Below are 17,110 nucleotides of genomic sequence, written 5' to 3'. Positions count from 1 at the left end.
ATGTCAACATTAAAAGTCTAGTTGATGGGAAAACATGTAAAACAAACGAGAATTGGTGCAGTTATGAAAGGACAAATGAGTATAAATTTAAACATATTACATTTTAGGTATCATGAAAATATTTAAATGAAGCTGGCTTGAAGGCACCTAAGAATTTGGACTTGGAGTTTAGGGAGAAGGCAGGGCTGGGGATTTGAAATTATCTGAAGATTAATAACAGTTACCGTTGATTGAAAGCTTAAATTGTACCAGACTCCATGCTAAGCACTTTACATATATTACCTTATAAGCCTCACAGTGAACGTGAAAAATAGGCATTATTATTCTACTGAGAACTAAAGAATGACAGAACTTGCCCAAAGTTTCTCAACAAGTAAAAAGAATTGGGATTGCAAACGGATCTGTTTAAATCCAGAGTAGTCCTGTGGATGTTAAAGTCAGGAATTAATTACAGAGTAGCTCTACTTGTTCACCTAGAATAATGCCTAGTGCATAGGAGGGAGTCCACACCTAACTTTCTGTGGTGAAGAGGGAGAGGTTACAGCACTCACCACTCAAAGGCTCAAGGCCTTTCCCTCCCTTTCCTTCCCCTAGGTATCTTATTTCAAATGCTTGGGGGTTGGGAGTTTTAGGTGGAGGGTACAAGGCGTGGGGTAAATGGTTAGGATGACAAATTGGGTACTGCTGCTCTAAATTAGTCCTTGAGGGCTGCATTAGCCAGAGTTTTCTAGAGGGAAGAACTAATAGGATAGATGTTTATATAAAGGGGAGTTTATTAAGTATTGACCCACATGATCACACGGTGAGGTCCCACAATAAGCCATCTGCAAGCTGAGGAGCAAGGAAGGCAGTCCAAGTTCCAAAACCTTAAAAGTAGGGAAGCCGACAGTGCAGCTTTCAGTCGGTGGTCAAAGGTCCAAGAGTCCCTTAGCTGGAGAACTTGGAGTCCAATGTTCAAGGACAGGAAGCACCCAACACAGGAGAAAGATGGAAGCCAGAAGACTCAGTTGGTCTAGTCTTTGCACATTCTTCTGCCTGCTTTTTATTCTGGCTGTCCTGGTAGCTGATTCAATTATGCCCACCCAGACTGAGGGTGGGTGTGCCTCTCCCAGCCCACTGACTCCAATGTTAATATCCTTTGGCAATACCCTAACAGACACACCCAGGAACAATACTTTGCATCCTTCAATCCAATCAAGTTGACACTTAATATTAACCATTACAAGGGTGTTTTAGCATCAAGTGTTGGAACTTTCTCTAGAATTTTTTAGATAGTGTCTTATCTTTCATATCTTTGAATCCTCCTTTGAGTCCATGGTAACAAGGACCACTTGGCATCTTGTTAAGTGCCCATGAATAATAACCACCATTACTCAGCAGTGGAACCATGGTGTGGATCCCTGAAATCTACTTCCACCCTCAGAACTTAAAATGAACCATCCAAATCTAATTGGATTGCATGCGGTAGAGGCTGATTTCAGGAGCCTGCAAACAAGCCACAGGAATCCAAGTTCTTCCACTTCCCTCAATGGACCTGAGTCCAATTTTAAACAACATAAAGACAGTGCTCTGGTTTGAAAGCTTTCCCCTTCCAAAACACATGTCAAAATTCAATTGCCATTGCAACACTATTAGGAGCTGGGACCTTTGAGAGGTGATTAGGCCATGAGGGCTCCACCCTCATGGATGGAATTGGTACAGTTTGGCCCTCTCTCACCCTCTTTGCCCTTCTACTCTTCTCCCATGTGAGGAACAATTTTCCTCTCCTCTGAAGCATGAAGCATGCAAAGTGTTGTCTTGGAATCAGAATTGCCAAATCTGCTGGCATCTTGGACTTTCCAGCCTCCAGAACCATAAAAAATAAATTTCTATTATTTATAAATCACTCAGTCTCAGGTATTCTGTTATAGAATCACAAACGGACTAATAGAAAGGTTTTTGATGCATTTACTTGATTTGCCAATAGCACAATCATTGAAAGGCCAAAAGTTCCACCCCACTGCTGTCCTACTTGAAAAAAAGGATTAAAATTTGAGTTTTAAAAGCAAAAATTCTTCCACCTTGAGAGGCTTGTATGGCTAAAAAGCCCATGTAATGAAGCTCTTTCTGTTTTGAAACAAACCTTTACTGGAAACAGAAGACTTCCTCAATAATGTAACACCAGCCCCAGTTCTAATCCCCATTGGAGTGTAGCCTTATGGTAAACCCCAACAGCTCAGAGTCCTGCATGCCCTAGAGCTGGACCACACAGGGCAAGCAAAGGCTGCCTCCTTCCCGTGCACTGCATTAATGTCCAAATAATAGTACCAAACACTTTTTGAGCTCTTATGTTTCCAAAGGTGTTCTAACCACTTGCATGTATATCTTCTTATTTAACCATCACAAAAACCTATTGAGGCAGATAATATCCCATTTTATAGATAATGCTATTATATGTTCATCCTCAGAATTTCTAGCTTGGGTAGAAGTTAACATCAATCACTCATGCATGCCTCTTTCCTTCCTAGTTCTAACCAAGAGTATGAACACAATGAATTGACAAGCATACAGGGATCAGAATATTCACTTTCTTTATAGAGGCCTAATGACCTCAAATTTTAGGGTCCCTGAAAGTACCGGATTGGAGAAAATAATTTGGAATTGAAGCCAAAACAAACAAGGCTTCCTATTACATCCCGCCAAATCTGAACCTGAGAACCAGGGGTGCACTGGATCTGCAGAGCAGACTCTTCATACGCATCTCCAACTATCAGAGGTGGGATGGATTGGGACCTGTCACAAAGAGCCAGTCAACAGAAGAGTGTGGAAAGCACAGTAGAGAAATGGCTTTTAGAAGGCAGACACCGAGCCAGGTCTGTTTACTCCACAGCCCACTCTTTCATAATCTGCCTAGGAGAGACAGAATCCTATTTCTTGCTTTTAAACATAGCTTTCAAATATAACTGCCCACTGGAATCACTTGGAAAGGTTTTAAAAATTTCAATGACCTGACCATAGCCCAGGCCAACTAAATCAGATTCTCTGGAATGAAAACATTTAAGTTCTCCAGGAAATTCCAATGTGCAGTCTAGGCTAAGAGCCACCACTTTATAGGCTTTGCAACCCCAACCCCTCATAATGCAGCCAGTCATAACTAGCAGTTTTTGAGCGAGTACTTTATGCTAAGCAATTTACATAATCCTCATGACAACTCTAAGAGACACATGATAATCAAAGCATTTCACAGATGGGAAAAGGGGTGTTTGGAAAAAGACTAAGAGACAAAAGACAGACCTGGGATTACAAAGCTCGTATTCTGTCTCCCAAGCTAAATACTTAACCACCATATACCATGCTGCTCCTTGTGGATGCCCTGATTCCAGCAATCTCTCCAACCAGATAATACATTATTCTTTTATATAAAGAAGCAAATAAGACTTGGAGATACTACAAGAGTTGACTCCAGTATTCCCTTCTAAAAGAGAGCGTAAACCCCTTCCATGGAAGTTAAGCAGGAAGAATAAAGGTTTCCAACAGCTAACATTTGTAGAGACTTGGAAAATGTGTGGCAGGGTGTTAAAAGATCAATAATTAGAGATGCTTAGAATTATAAAGCAGTTGAAGTCAAACAGCATAATTTTTTATAGAATCAACTTGGTAGTTCTGAACAGCCATCCTTGATATCTTAAGATTAAGAAAACTGGACAGCACAGTCTATGAAGATAGGGCTAAGGATTGTGAAGGAAAGTGTCATGGGAAATTATGGGAGCAAGAGAACCAAAGATGTTTGTGAACATACAACGACAATACAAGCTAAGGGGGGAAAAAACGAACAAAAGGCAGAAGACTGGGAGGGGCTGAAGGGCTGCAGGGCAGGTGAGGTAAAGCTCACATACTGAGACACTAACACTGGACCAGTAAAGATGACACATTACTTAGTAACTCAGATATTTTAAAAGGTGTATGGCAGAAAGAAAATTCTCACTTCACATTTCTAAACCTTTGCAAATATACAAAGTAATATAAATTGGATCTTGCTTTTATAGAAGTTTGCTGAAAGTATGTAAATGTTTATATGTCAAATAATGTGTATTTGTATACATGTAATGCTAGTAATAGAAATTCTGGCACTGAAGAGAATGTAGTCACTCTATGGTAACTTCTTCTATAGGGCAAATAATAATTCTGTTACTCTTTTTACAATTGAGCATTTTCACATCATGAATTTGCAGGATGATGGCATATAATTTGGCCCCAGAGAAAAATGTATCTTATTACGATGGAGTATAAGAACACCTGATGAGCAATAGAAAAATAATTTAGATCCGTTTCCTTGTTTATTCCTCGCTTTTCAAGGTATGAATCATTGTTCACTTTGAGAAGAGTGCTGAAAGGAGGACAGAAGCCTCCACCCATCTGTGCCAGGACACAGCTGCATCAAGCTTGTGAAATAACAATTTGCATCTTCAGAGCTGCACCCATTAACTGCTCTTTTAGCTGCTAGAGAATTTCAGAAAGTTTTGCAATCAGGCCACGTGCAGTGGCTCATGCCTGTCATCCCAGCACTTTGGGAGACCAAGGTGGGTGAGTCACTTGAGGTCAGGAGTTTGAGACCAGCCTAGCCAACATGGCGAGACCCCGTCTCTTCTAAAAATACAAAAGTTGCTGGGCATGGTGGCACACACCTGTAATCCCAGCTACTCCATAGGCTGAGGCAGGAGAATCCCTTGAACCCAGGAGGCGGAGGTTGCAGTGAGCCAAGATTGGGCCACTGCACTCCAACCTGGGTGACAGAGTGAGACTCCATTTCACAAAAAAGAAAGTTTTTCCATCAGCAAAATTAGGTTAACAGGTTTTCATTTTTGGTGAAAGTTTATATGAAGGCTAAGTATTAAAATGGCCTGATCTATATATGTTATAGTCAATTGAACATGACAGGGAGGGTCTATAGGTTTTAACTGTGCTAGTCTGCAATTTGGTGATGTTTCTGGAATGGAAAAACAAACTAAATTGATACGGTTTGTGGTCATCTCATTCTTCTCAAATCATATGACTAAATGAGTTCACCTAGGAGTGACTGTCAACCCTATCCTCTCCCTTAATGCACGTGTGCATGTGCACACACACTACAGCAGGTAAAATTTTAACACATTCCCATTAGATTATGAATTTGAAATCCTAGTGTAATATGATGCAGACAGAAGGCACACTGTTATCTGAATAAATTCTTCTAGAATTCCTTGTTGTTGTTGTGCCAAATTGTGCTTTATGGCACAATATTTATACTTAATAAATTTTGAAATGAGTCTTTTGCTAAAGATCAGAGGATATTTACCCACATCATTTAGTTAGGAGCTATAAAATTAAGGTCTTAAAACACATTTGTTAAATTGCCACAAAATTCATTCTGAGGCTGCATGTGGTGGCCTATGCCTGTAATCCCAGCACTTTGAGAGGCTGAGGCGGGCAGATCACCTGAGGTCGAGAGTTCGAGGCCAGCCTGGCCGACACGGGGAAACCCCATCTCTACTAAAAATACAAAATTAGCTGGGCATGGTGGCGCATGCCTGTAATCCCAGCTACTCGGGAGGCTGAGGCAGGATAATCGCTTGAACCCGGGAGGCGACGGTTGTGATGAGCCAAGATCGCACCATTGCACTCCAGCCTGGGCAACAAGAGTGAAACTCCATCTCAAAAAAAAAAAAAAATTTCATTCTGAAAAATCTGAAAATTAATTTTTTACTTTGGGGGTTGCTTTCAAAGATTAAATTTAATAGGGTTCGCCTTACCACTGATTTTATCTATTAGGTTGATCAAAAATGGTTGAATATCAGCAGTTTCATATGGTTCAACCTGATTAGTATCAGTTTCACATTAAATGAAACAATACAGCCCTATATATTCCAAAGAAAAAAAGTCTTTGCAGGAAAGATAACCTCAGCTACCCTGCAACATGCTAAAAATACCAACTACAATGCAGCACCAGGGGTTACGGTGCTAGCTTCCCATGTAACTCTGGGGTATTAAAAGGCAGGGACGTTGTTTAAAATAACTGACCAATACAAAAATGTCATGCTGCCAAAAATTTTCTTATCCCATTCCCAAAGGTGTTTTGTTTGTTCATTTAGCTTTTCTCTTTTCCACCTTTCACAGAAGGGGCTGAAGGGTAATGAATCTTCAAGAATTAAGATTAGATAGAAACCTGAGTAACCAGCCATTTCACAGGCAATAACTGGCTACAGAGTAATGCTGACTTTGTTCTAAGTCAGAAGCTGACTTGGTTATTTACTATAGAACACAAACATCCACAGCCACTAAACGACTTTACTGAAAACTAGCCACATTAAGTATGACATGTAGAGATAACAAAACTACTTTTGAGAACATAGTTTAAAATTCTGAAAAATAAAAGATAAATTTTTTCTTATTTCTAATAGGGGGAAGGGGTTCCCACATTTTCCAGAAGATAAAACAAGAGACCCAAACACAGGACGTAATGACAGCCCTGTACAGCAAGATGCACTTTCCACAGACAACCACAGAGATTCCCTCCACTTCTTTATCCTAAAGTGCTGAGATTTAAATCAATTCAGACACTCTATATACAACTGAGTATCTTTTCATTTTCAATTTTATTTTTTAAAAAAGACATTGAGGTTATGGTAAGAAATTATGAAGTTACTTTTTTTTAATCTGTCAATTGCTACAGTAGTGGAATAAATAAATAAGATTTTTTAAAGTTCAATGTTTATAGACATACTTATAAAAAAATGACTGAATTAGAAGACATTAAATAATGTTGATACACACCAGGAAGGGATTTAGGCAAGGAAAGGCACATCATATTACCACAAGAAATAAAGACCATAGTTGGAGGTTAATGGACAGCCAGAACTTTAGATCTTGTGGTAGGTTTCCCAGCTCTGGAGGGTCATTATGGTGAAACGTTCTTTATGGTACTGGGCTGGAATAAATAAATAGCAGTTGGGGAATTTTACTTTGTAACTGTTAAAAAGAAAGCACACTTTTAATAACCCTGGTATGTGAAGAGGAAAGAAAAAAACTCCAAAACAATTTGGTGGTACTGAAAATCTTACGGAGAGTTAAAAATAATATTAATCCTTGCCCAGCTGAACTGGAATTCTTGCAGTTACAAAGTTAAAATTTCAAGTAAACACTGTATTTTTCACTTTTTGTAGACAGACACAGTGCAGATACAAACAGTTGCCATATCTCACCTCAGATGAAGCTATGTGTCAATGCTTAGGGAAAATGATCTTAGATAATTTCCCAATTTTATAGAGCTTAAATCTTTGAAAATAGCACTAATACTGCTGGCTGACTGGCTATCTACAACAGCAAAGTGAACATAAAGTTTTGACGATGAGAGGTTTCCCAAAGAAACTAATATAAGTTTTTAGTTGAACAGATACAGTTACTTTAGTTTTACTGAAAAGTCTAACAGACATTAGCACAACTTGTTTTGGGTCACATTCCTACTGCCAATTTTCTTTCATAAATTTGTGTCAAGTCCCTATGCATTTCTTTCTGTCTAGACCTAGATTAGTTTATTTGAAAGATGGCATCGCTTAAAGTAAACCACATAAATCTTAGTGGTATTGTGTGTATTTAGTGGTAAATGTGTATAAATAAAATAGATTTTCATAATAAAATGGTATATCCACAAATAAAATAAAAATTAAAAACAATTGAGAGGTGGGGAAAATATCAGTTATTATTTTAAAAAAATAAAAATGGCAATTGTAAAGCAGGCAGTTTCTTGCTCATGCCACGCGATATGCCTTCATTAAGGTGTACTCTTTCCGGTTGGTGTGAGCAGCCCAGATGAAGAGAGCAGAAGCCATGAACTGTAAGGGAGCTGAGACACAAGCCAGGCAGAAGGACCATCCAAATTCGCCGGATACACTGTCAGGGAGCTCCAGTTTCTGGTGGAGTAGTTCAATTCCAGCAACATAACAACTTACTGAGCCCAGTGTACACAGACCTTCGGGGAAAATTTAGAAAACAAAACAAAACATGGCTGGGTAAAAGCGCAGTAAAGAGCTTTTCAGGCAATGTGACAGGGCAGTTAATAGGTGAACATTTAAGATTTATAACTCTTTGGTCCCTAAAGAGACAGGAAGAAGCTAAAAGGTAAGTATGATGACAAAACCTACCTGCAAGGAGATGGAGAATGCCCGTGGCAATGGTGGGATATAAGCTCCGGCAAATGCAAGCACAAAGTCCGATCAAAGCCCCAAAGCACATCAAACCTAAACTCACAAAAGGTAAAAGGAACTGGCAACGCCAAAGATCTGATTTTTAAAAAGAGACAAAAGAAATGTTACCGTGATTTCAGACCATTTTCCCCACAATGGCAATTTCTTTCATATTCTAATTAGATCTTTTCTCAAAAAGTGAGAAAGTATTTTAACATTGAGGCCTCTTTTCTAAAGCACATTATTCAAAAAGATGCTACTCTTGTCCTGACAAAAGGACACTAACAGGTAGTAGCAATTACTGAGGGTTCACTATGTTCCATGCTATGTTTGTCTACACATTTTCTGTATTAATCCTCCCAACAACCCTAGAAAGTAGGTACAGTCAGCCCTCCATATCTGCAGGTTTCACATCCACAGATTCAACTAATGAAGGGTTAAAAATATTCAAAAAAAAAAAAGATACAAATTTACAAATATATAGTATAACAACTATTTACATAGCATTTATATTGTGTTGGGTATTATAAGCAATCTAAAGATGATTTAAAGTATACAGGAGGATTGTGTAGGTTATATGCTAATACTATGCCATTTTATATAAGGTACTTTAGCGACCTTGGAATTAGCAGGGGGTCCTGAATCCAATCCCCCATAGCTACAGCTCTATTATTATTAATTCCATTTTGTAATTAAGGAAACTGAGGCAAGAGTCATAAATAACTTGTAAAAATAACACAGTAAGTGGTAGAGACAGGATTTGATACAAAAATCGGTCTGACTCTACCTACCAATAATATCTAGGTCTTTACAGGATCTAAAGGCAGTAACAAGAAGTAAATTAATGGTAATTATAAATGACCTGTCTTACAGGGCTGTTGAAAGAATATACATAAAGCACAAAGCAGAGACAGAGAATCTAAAGGTAGTTTTAATTATCATAAATCACTCATCAACATGGGAAGAAAACCTGATGACCTCACAAAACATGCCATTCCATTTTCCAATAATATTCATTATTAGAAATGCATTCATATCAATCTTGACCAAACTTTACCTTTTGGTGCTGGTTTTCCTTTCTGGAACTTCTTAAGTGTTTTTCTAACTTACTTTCTTTCAAACTCTCCTAGTAATAAACTGCTTGCTACACATTCTCTTTATAAAACTGAATACCTACATCTTATTCAATCTTTTCTCTTACAACATGATCATTCTTCTGGGCAAGTCCCTATAGCCCTGAAAACTGAGGCTCCAATCTGAAGACAGTATTTCATGGGCTGCCTGACCATCAAGGAATAGGCTGTTCCTAATAAATACTTTCATCTTTTTTGACATCTACCCTTTTGTTACTATCACCTAAGACTGGATAAACACTTTTGACAGGCCTGACAACTCACTGGCTCATTTAGAGCTTGCGGTCAACTTTTTTCACATATACTTATCTGAACTCAAGCAGTGGAAAGTGTTTAATTCAAATATAGGAATTTATAAGTTATCCCAACTAAATTTCCTTTTATTAAATGGGCCCATTAATAACATCTTTTGAAAGTCTAGATCCCATCATCCAATGAAGTAGTTGCCCCTGTCAACTTCAAATCATTTGAAATTTGGTAAGCATGTATCTACCTTCTAAAATATCAACAGAATAGAGTTCACTGGATACTGTTAGAGATTTTATTTCATGTTGGCACAATCTACTAACTCATCTTATTTCAAAAACATAATCCAAAAAGAGACAAATAAAATTATCTTTGTTCCCCCAACTGTCCTGGTGAAATCAAAGTACTCACAGGTCCTAAGTAGATCAATCCCGCTATTGTGGTTTCCGGGATCAACAAATTTCTCCATGAACTGCTCAGTTAGTGTGAAACTCACACATTTTGTGACCACATCAAATGACTCTGGAACAAGAACAATTGCCTATTGTTTTAATTATAAACATTTAACAAAAATCTCTTTCAGTAATTATTCTCTGAAGTAAAAAGCAAAGGACGTTTCCAGAGGGGTCAGCAACTTCTCTGGCCCTAACTGACACACAGGTTTCATAGATGTCCAATGGATGCCACTGGTTCTCAGTGGCAGGCTGAAGACACAGGCACAAGGAAGAAAAATAAAGTGGAAGCAGTAAAATGAATGGCAGAATAGCTATGTAGAAAGCCTAGGAAGAAGGGGAGGGAACAAAGACCGAAATAAATAGGAATGTTGATCTTCTCATCCAACCCTGCTTTACCAACCATATCCCCATCTCAGGGAATGCCAAATCCACACTTCCAGTTCCTCAGACCAGAAACTTTAGAGTAATTCTTGTACATTTACACTCCATCAGGAAATCCCAGGAATTCTTCCTTCAAACTATGTCCAGAATCCAGCTGCTGCTCAGTGCTACCATTCTGGTGTGAGTCATAATCATCACTTAACCTGAATTACTTCTATAGCCTCCTAACCATAGTCTTGTAGCTTCCACCTTTGTCTGCTGCCTCTGTTCTCACAACAGCCAGGGTGACCAGATCATGGCTCAGCATTGTACTTGGAGTCAACACCAAAGTTCTCATTACGCCTAGAGTCCTCCAGGATTTGCCCCACTCCCACTCCCAAAGTAGGTCTTTAACAGCATACCCAACTTCCCGTCTCTCCCTCCATTCCAGCCCAGTGGCTTCCTTACTGGTCCTTGAATATTTCAGGCATGCTCCCGCCATAGGGCCTTTGCAGTAGATGTCCTTTCCAACCTAAATGACTTCCTCCCCATTTACCCATATGGCCAACTCTTTCGTCTAGTCTTTAACTACATTCTTTACTCAAGTGGTGTGTTCTCAGTGAGACCTACCTTAAGTATCCTTTGAAAATCATAACCTGTGGCCACCAATATTCCTTTTCCCACATATTTCCAAATCCCTTTTGTGTTCTATTTTGCCATAGCACATGTCATCTTTTAACATACTAAATAATTATTTATTCTCTTTATACTGTTACATTCTGTTCACTGCTTGTCATCCTTTATTAGAATGCTAGCTCCCCAGGAGTAAGGATTTTATTCTCTTTCCTGATGTTCTCCCAGCTAAGAGGCCCTGGAACATGGAGACATGCAATAAATTATTTAATGAATGACTAAATGGTAACACTGCAATTCCAACTCCAATATCAATATCAAGTGCTCCTGTAACCTCATAAGTCAAACTGAACATTTTACAATGAATTTTAACCAACTTTCTCTCCTTTCCTTCCAAATTATCTCCTTTTTTTTTTTTCCAGATACAGTGACATATTATCATCCTTTTGATGTATGGTAACTCAAGCCTGTTCTGCTATGATTTGAATACAAAGCTTCCCCACTAAGGGGCCAACAGAAGTAGTCATAAATAAACTGTAAAGTTGTTCCTTACAAAGAGTTCTAAAGCTACCATTTTAATAACTGGAAATTAAAATCTTTAAGTGTTAAATAAGAATGCCTGCAAAATAAACCTGAAAAACTTAGTTTTTTTTTTTTTACTTCTGTAATACAAATTTCTTAACCTACCAACTCTGCATCAAGATTGTTGTAAAATAGTCTCATAATTACACAGATTTAAATGTAGAGCTGGTCAAATTATATTCTCTAAGACACAAGGGCAAATGATAGATAAGTATTATAATACAGCTAACCCATAAAATGACAATTTGTTGAGTTGATTTTCGATGGTAGTCCTTTTACTAGTTACCAAATATTTTTAAAACTCTTTCAATGTACTTTTTCAACTATTTCTTTATGACATGTGTTAGAGTAATGAAAAGTACTTTAATGCGTGAGTAAATAAAAAAAAAATTTTTAATGGCTTTCCCAAGATAAGAAAAGTTCCTCATCCAACCAATATTGATGAGTACCATGGTAATGCAAAGAAGTTAGGGAGAGAAGGCGGTAGAAAGAGAAGATACACATGATTTATTTCTTTAAGGAGAAAGAGAACCAACAAACCCGCTTACATGTAATTGGGCAATCATTAGGTCGTTTTGTCTATTATTAACCAGGTAAAGAAGAGAGAAGTTAAAATAAGAGAAATACCTGTCCTTTCTGGTGGGCTATACCAATGCATGTTTTTGGGTATGGTGATACACCGTCTCCACAATCCCACTGTGCCATTGTATCGAAAAAGTGCATCATTATAAGTCTTTTCATCTGCCTCATCACTAATGAATTCATCCCAGATGCTTTTATTCAAATCACTGGAATTTTCTTGAACTGGACTTCGATATTCATACCAGAAGTCTGTGCCAATGGAGGCTGCCATGTAGATGGTGGAAATGAGGCTAAGCACACAAGCAATTACAAATGCTGTAGCAAAACGGTTATCCATTCTGGCATTCAGACTGCTCTGTTTAAAAGTTGAAGAAAGAAGAAAAGTTAGACTTCACAGACAAATAACAAAGATTATTTTGAATTATTCCAAATGCACCCTTTACCCAATTCCCCATCCCTTCGTACATATAACCATTAAGAATTTTTTTTAGAAAGCAGGCATGTTTTTAATTAAGCTTAAAACAAAACTCATTCTCATAAAAGTACTTATTGAATGCTCACATACCCAGGATGCTACGGAGACAGAGGTCTTGTTCTCTAGTCTATCACCTGCATACTAAAACAGACAACACTGAAATGGACATACACATTACAGATACAAACAATAGACATGCCCATGGTCAGCAGTGTACCGTGCACACATTTTAAATTACAGACTGATTTTTTGCACAAGCTGCAGAGGATTAAGTGTTCTGGGTTTGAGTGTTAAAAAGGCACAGGAAAAAGAAGCAGTGGAAATTGGCTTCTCCCAGTTTCCTCTGAAGAGGGAAGCCTCCTAAAACAAAGGTGAGAATCAGGAGCCATACGGAAAACAGAGTTGAAGATGTTTGTTAACCCCAAGGGAAAGGTTGTTCTAGGTGTATAAAATAGCAAAGAGAACAATAACATGTTATAATGCTAGATTGCAATCTCTCCCTAATCCATTAAAGCTAAGCCAAGCTACTTTACGCTGCCAAATGCTTCACTCCTATCTACTCTCCCTATTCCTTATACTTTTGAACCTCCTCAACTGAAACCTTGCTCTCTCCCTAAATCCTAAGAGCAACATATGTCCGCAAAAACTAAATGATCCCTCCTCAGCCAGACAGAAAACTCTCAAAATATCAACACTCCCAAGGCGTGGACAGGGCTCAACGGCAGTAGTAAATGGCCGCGGTAAAATGACTCAAGGCGGATCGCGCTGAGTCAAATACTACAAGGCAAGTATACACCGTGACCGCACCAAACACCTTACAAAGGTGCACGAAAACAGACTCGCAAACTGGGGTTGCTGAGTTTGGAAAATGGGAAGTGACTCAGGAAAGATAAGGGCAATGACGATAACTCAAAAAGTTGGATTTGTATTTTGATTTTTTAAAAATCCCCCCTTCATCCTGGTGCTCTCAAATGACCTTAAAGGGTCCCAGCACTGGGAACGGCGGTTCGTCCAAGCCGGACGCCTGGAACGGTCACCTCCCGTGCCTCACGGCGGGGCCGGAGAAGGCCAGGGCTGGGGCGGGGCAGCCGTGCTCGGCCCCGGGCCAGGGTCTCCCGGTACCCGACCAGGCCCCGCCCTAGAGGGCTCGGCCCAGGGACAAACCCGCCGCTCGGAACCCGCCCAGTCCCGACCACGCCCGGGAAAGGGGCCCCTCTTCAAACCGCCGGGAACATCGAACCGCGACGCGACCCCCGACTGCCCGGCGACGCAGGTCCCGTTCACTCACCGCCCATCCTCCTGTTCCGCCAGCTTCACCCTCTAGCTCAGACCACAGCACCCTACTCTCCCCGCGCCTCCTCTGACGCACTTCCCTGCAGAGCCCGCCCCCTCCATAACTCCCGCGCCTCCGCCCGCCCCCACTCCGGGCCGGGCCGCGGCCCGGGGCCGAGGGGCCTTGTGGGAGTTGTAGGAGAGACAGATTGAAAGCTGTCTGAGGCGGCGATGCGCGGCGCATTGTGGGAGATGTAGTTCAGCTCCTCAGGGCAAGCCGGTACGCAGTAGGGAAGTCTAGGCTGTTGGATTCTTGCATTTTAGGGAGGAAGGGAAAATGGTCCAGAAAGTAAAGCGGGCCTGTTTCCGGTCACCTCGAGTCAATGACCGTGACTTGTATAACTTAGGTCTGACTTTTAGGCCTGTGCTTTCCCTATCACACCACCCTGCCTCTAGATCTAAGTATAAATGAACAAAAATGGGATTCTACTTGTGAAACGTTGACCCGTTTTATTTCCCTCTCCCAGAATCCCGCCCATTGGAGCAGAGCGTCCTTCTGGTTTTATTGCGTAAGTTTAGGCTAAGAAGTATGTGACCTGGCAGACAGTATCCATCAAGAATGTAATGACATTATTTGGGTTTCATAAAATGTGTTTGTAGCTGCCTTCTTTTTATGACAAGTGATACTAGTTTTCTATTGCAGTAATGTTGTTCCTTTAAAAATTTTTTCATTTAATTTAAAAAATATTAAGTTAATAATACTGAGGATACCAGATATGTCAAAAAATGAATAAAAAGCCAGGCGCGGTGGCTCACACCTGTAATCCCAGCACTTTGGGAGGCCGAGGCGGACAGATCATGAGGTCAGGAGATCGAGACCATCCTGGCTAACACGGTGAAACCCCGTCTCTACTATAAATGCAAAAAGTTAGCCAGGCGTGGTGGCGGGCTCCTGTAGTCCCAGCTACTCGGAGAGGCTGAGGCAGGAGAATGGCGTGAACCTGGGAGGCGGAGCTTGCAGCGAGCCGAGATTGCGCCACTGCACTCCAGCCTGGACGACAGAGCGAGACTCCGTCTCCGAAAAAAAAAAAAAAATGAATAAAAAATTGTGGGTATAGTAGGAAAAAAGACTGAAATTTGAGGAACATCACTCAAGCAGATAAGGTCATGGACAGCATTGGAGATTGCAGATGATGTGTAGCACAGAGGCAACAATGATTCTGAGCCCTCAGGTTTAACACAGAAATTCATGGACAGGAAGCAGGGACATCTTAACAATAACATGAGTGGAACTATTAACGTGGCTTGGGACCAGCAAATGGATTTCTCAGCGGTAACCTACAGAGAAAGCTGACTCAAGGACCAGAGGGGCTCTCAAATCCCCACTCTGTCCCCTAATGCCTTGTAATTTAGCACAGGAGAAAGACGGGAGCTTCAAGTTGATATTAAATTTCTACCACTTTGACAGATTAAAGGCATGATATGTTTCTCTATCTATAGTTACATTTCTTTCACCTGAGTGGGTGAAACTGATATTCATATGCAGCACATAATAAGGTAGTAGCCAAATATATTCAAACATGACTCTGGATTTTCACATACAGCATATAATTTAAAAAAAAATTTGTCAGAGGCACCAATTACAGAAAGCGGTGGAGGGGCACAGGCAAATTGTCAATGTGTAGTAAGACGCATAAACGGCTTTATACTCCAGGAAATGTCTTCATCCATTGGCCTTCATTAGAAATCCCCTACTTTCCGCCGGGCGCGGTGGCTCACGCCTGTAATCCCAGCACTTTGGGAGGCTGAGGCAGAGAATCACGAGGTCGGGAGATCCACACCATCCTGGCTAACACGGTGAAACCCCGTCTCTACTAAAAATACAAAAAAATTAGCCAGGCTTGGTGGCGGGTGCTTGTAGTCCCAGCTACTCGGGAGGCTGAGGCAGGAGAATGGCATGAACCCGGAAGGCGGAGCTTGCAATGAGCCAAGATCACGCCACTGCACTCCAGCCTGGGCGACAGAACAAGACTCTGTCTCAAAAAAAGAAATTCCCCACTTTCAGATTTACTTCTCCACTGAGATCATGTGGTCAGTAAAGCAGGCAAAAGAGAAGTTTAAAGGAGAGAGAAGAAACAACTTCAGTTGTACAGATAAAGGAACTAGAGAGAGTGACTTGGTAGCAAACTTGGATATTAGAGTAACTGTCTACCATGGTAACACACTTGAATATACTTGTTTTGTGACTTTGGAGATTTAACCTTCTTTAAGTCTCGGTTGTCTTTTCTCCAAAATATGGATGTTGACGGTAGCATCTATCCCACATGATCATTGTGAAGATTGAGAAAATACATATAAAACGCCCAGCACAGGACCTGAGGCTTAGGAAAGAATCATTAAATTATTAGTATTTGCAAATATTTGTTGAATCTCTATAATATTTGAGTAAGCTTAATGAGAACAGCTTTTTTTTTTTTTTTTTTTATCTAATACAGTTCAAATCAGTGTGGCTGGTTCATTTCAACTCCTTCACTGCCAAACTAGGAGGCAGGGACTGACTTCAGTTTCTCTGCCTTCTCTTTGTCACTGATGACCAGGGTATAAAGATATCTGCTGCATCAAACTTTAAACTTCACATTGTCCTTATTTTTCTTGATCTTGACGGATTTGGCATCCTTTCGTCAGGCTGTGAACAGAAAGTCCTTGATTTCCTCAATTTTCGGAGGCATGGCGACGAGGGACGCAGGGAGCAGGCGTGGACCAGGACAGCAAGCGGCGACCGGGCAAAAAAAGGAGGGAAAAAGACAGACAGCTTTTAAAGCTCCTGGATTAACCCTAGAGGCTACCCCTAAATGGAGATTAGCCATTTATAGAGAGAGGTGATCCTGCTCGCTTCAGCAGGTTTGAGAAGCTCTGGACTAACCACCAAATGACTAGGAAAGGTTTGCCAGGGCTAGTATTTTGGGCCTCCTTGTTTAGCCCTCCCTGCTCAGGAGATTCCCAGGCCTGGGATGGTATAATACACAAGTCGTCATGACTCAGGAGGTGGATGTTTCTGGGAAGACCTGCAAAGGAGGATGATACTTGCACCCTTCGAGTCTTCAGAATGCCTAGAAAACACTCAGGACGCGTTTCACTGACCAACCTAGTGTGAACCTGGAGGTGTCTACGTGT

General features: G+C 40.5%; 1 protein-coding gene and 1 pseudogene across 5 annotated transcripts; both read right to left on the bottom strand.

Moving 5' to 3' along the window:
• Window positions 1-6,588: 6,588 nt before the first annotated feature.
• CLDND1 (claudin domain containing 1) lies at window positions 6,589-14,169 on the bottom strand. 5 transcript variants are annotated; one of them, XM_003261711.3, is made up of 6 exons: window positions 13,953-14,169; window positions 12,755-12,798; window positions 12,235-12,544; window positions 9,989-10,099; window positions 8,157-8,294; window positions 6,589-7,984 (listed from the first exon to the last, which is right to left on the bottom strand). In XM_003261711.3, the coding sequence occupies exons 1-6, from the start codon at window positions 13,957-13,959 to the stop codon at window positions 7,764-7,766; spliced, it is 831 nt and encodes a 276-aa protein (XP_003261759.1). In that variant the 5' UTR covers window positions 13,960-14,169; the 3' UTR covers window positions 6,589-7,763. The 5 variants fall into 5 exon arrangements, with proteins under 5 accessions (XP_003261759.1, XP_012356480.1, XP_003261761.1 ...); XM_012501026.2 differs by having other exon boundaries at window positions 12,755-12,805; window positions 13,953-14,163; XM_003261713.4 differs by having other exon boundaries at window positions 12,755-12,820; window positions 13,953-14,089.
• A 2,282-nt stretch (window positions 14,170-16,451) lies between these two features.
• Window positions 16,452-16,665, bottom strand: LOC100581908 (annotated as a pseudogene).
• Between the last annotated feature and the right edge of the window lie 445 nt (window positions 16,666-17,110).

The sequence above is a fragment of the Nomascus leucogenys genome, chromosome 21 (assembly GCF_006542625.1).
Source record: "Nomascus leucogenys isolate Asia chromosome 21, Asia_NLE_v1, whole genome shotgun sequence".
Lineage (NCBI taxonomy): Eukaryota > Metazoa > Chordata > Mammalia > Primates > Hylobatidae > Nomascus > Nomascus leucogenys.
The sequence above is the reverse complement of the archived record's forward strand: the minus strand, read 5'-3'. Positions and strand labels throughout refer to the sequence as shown.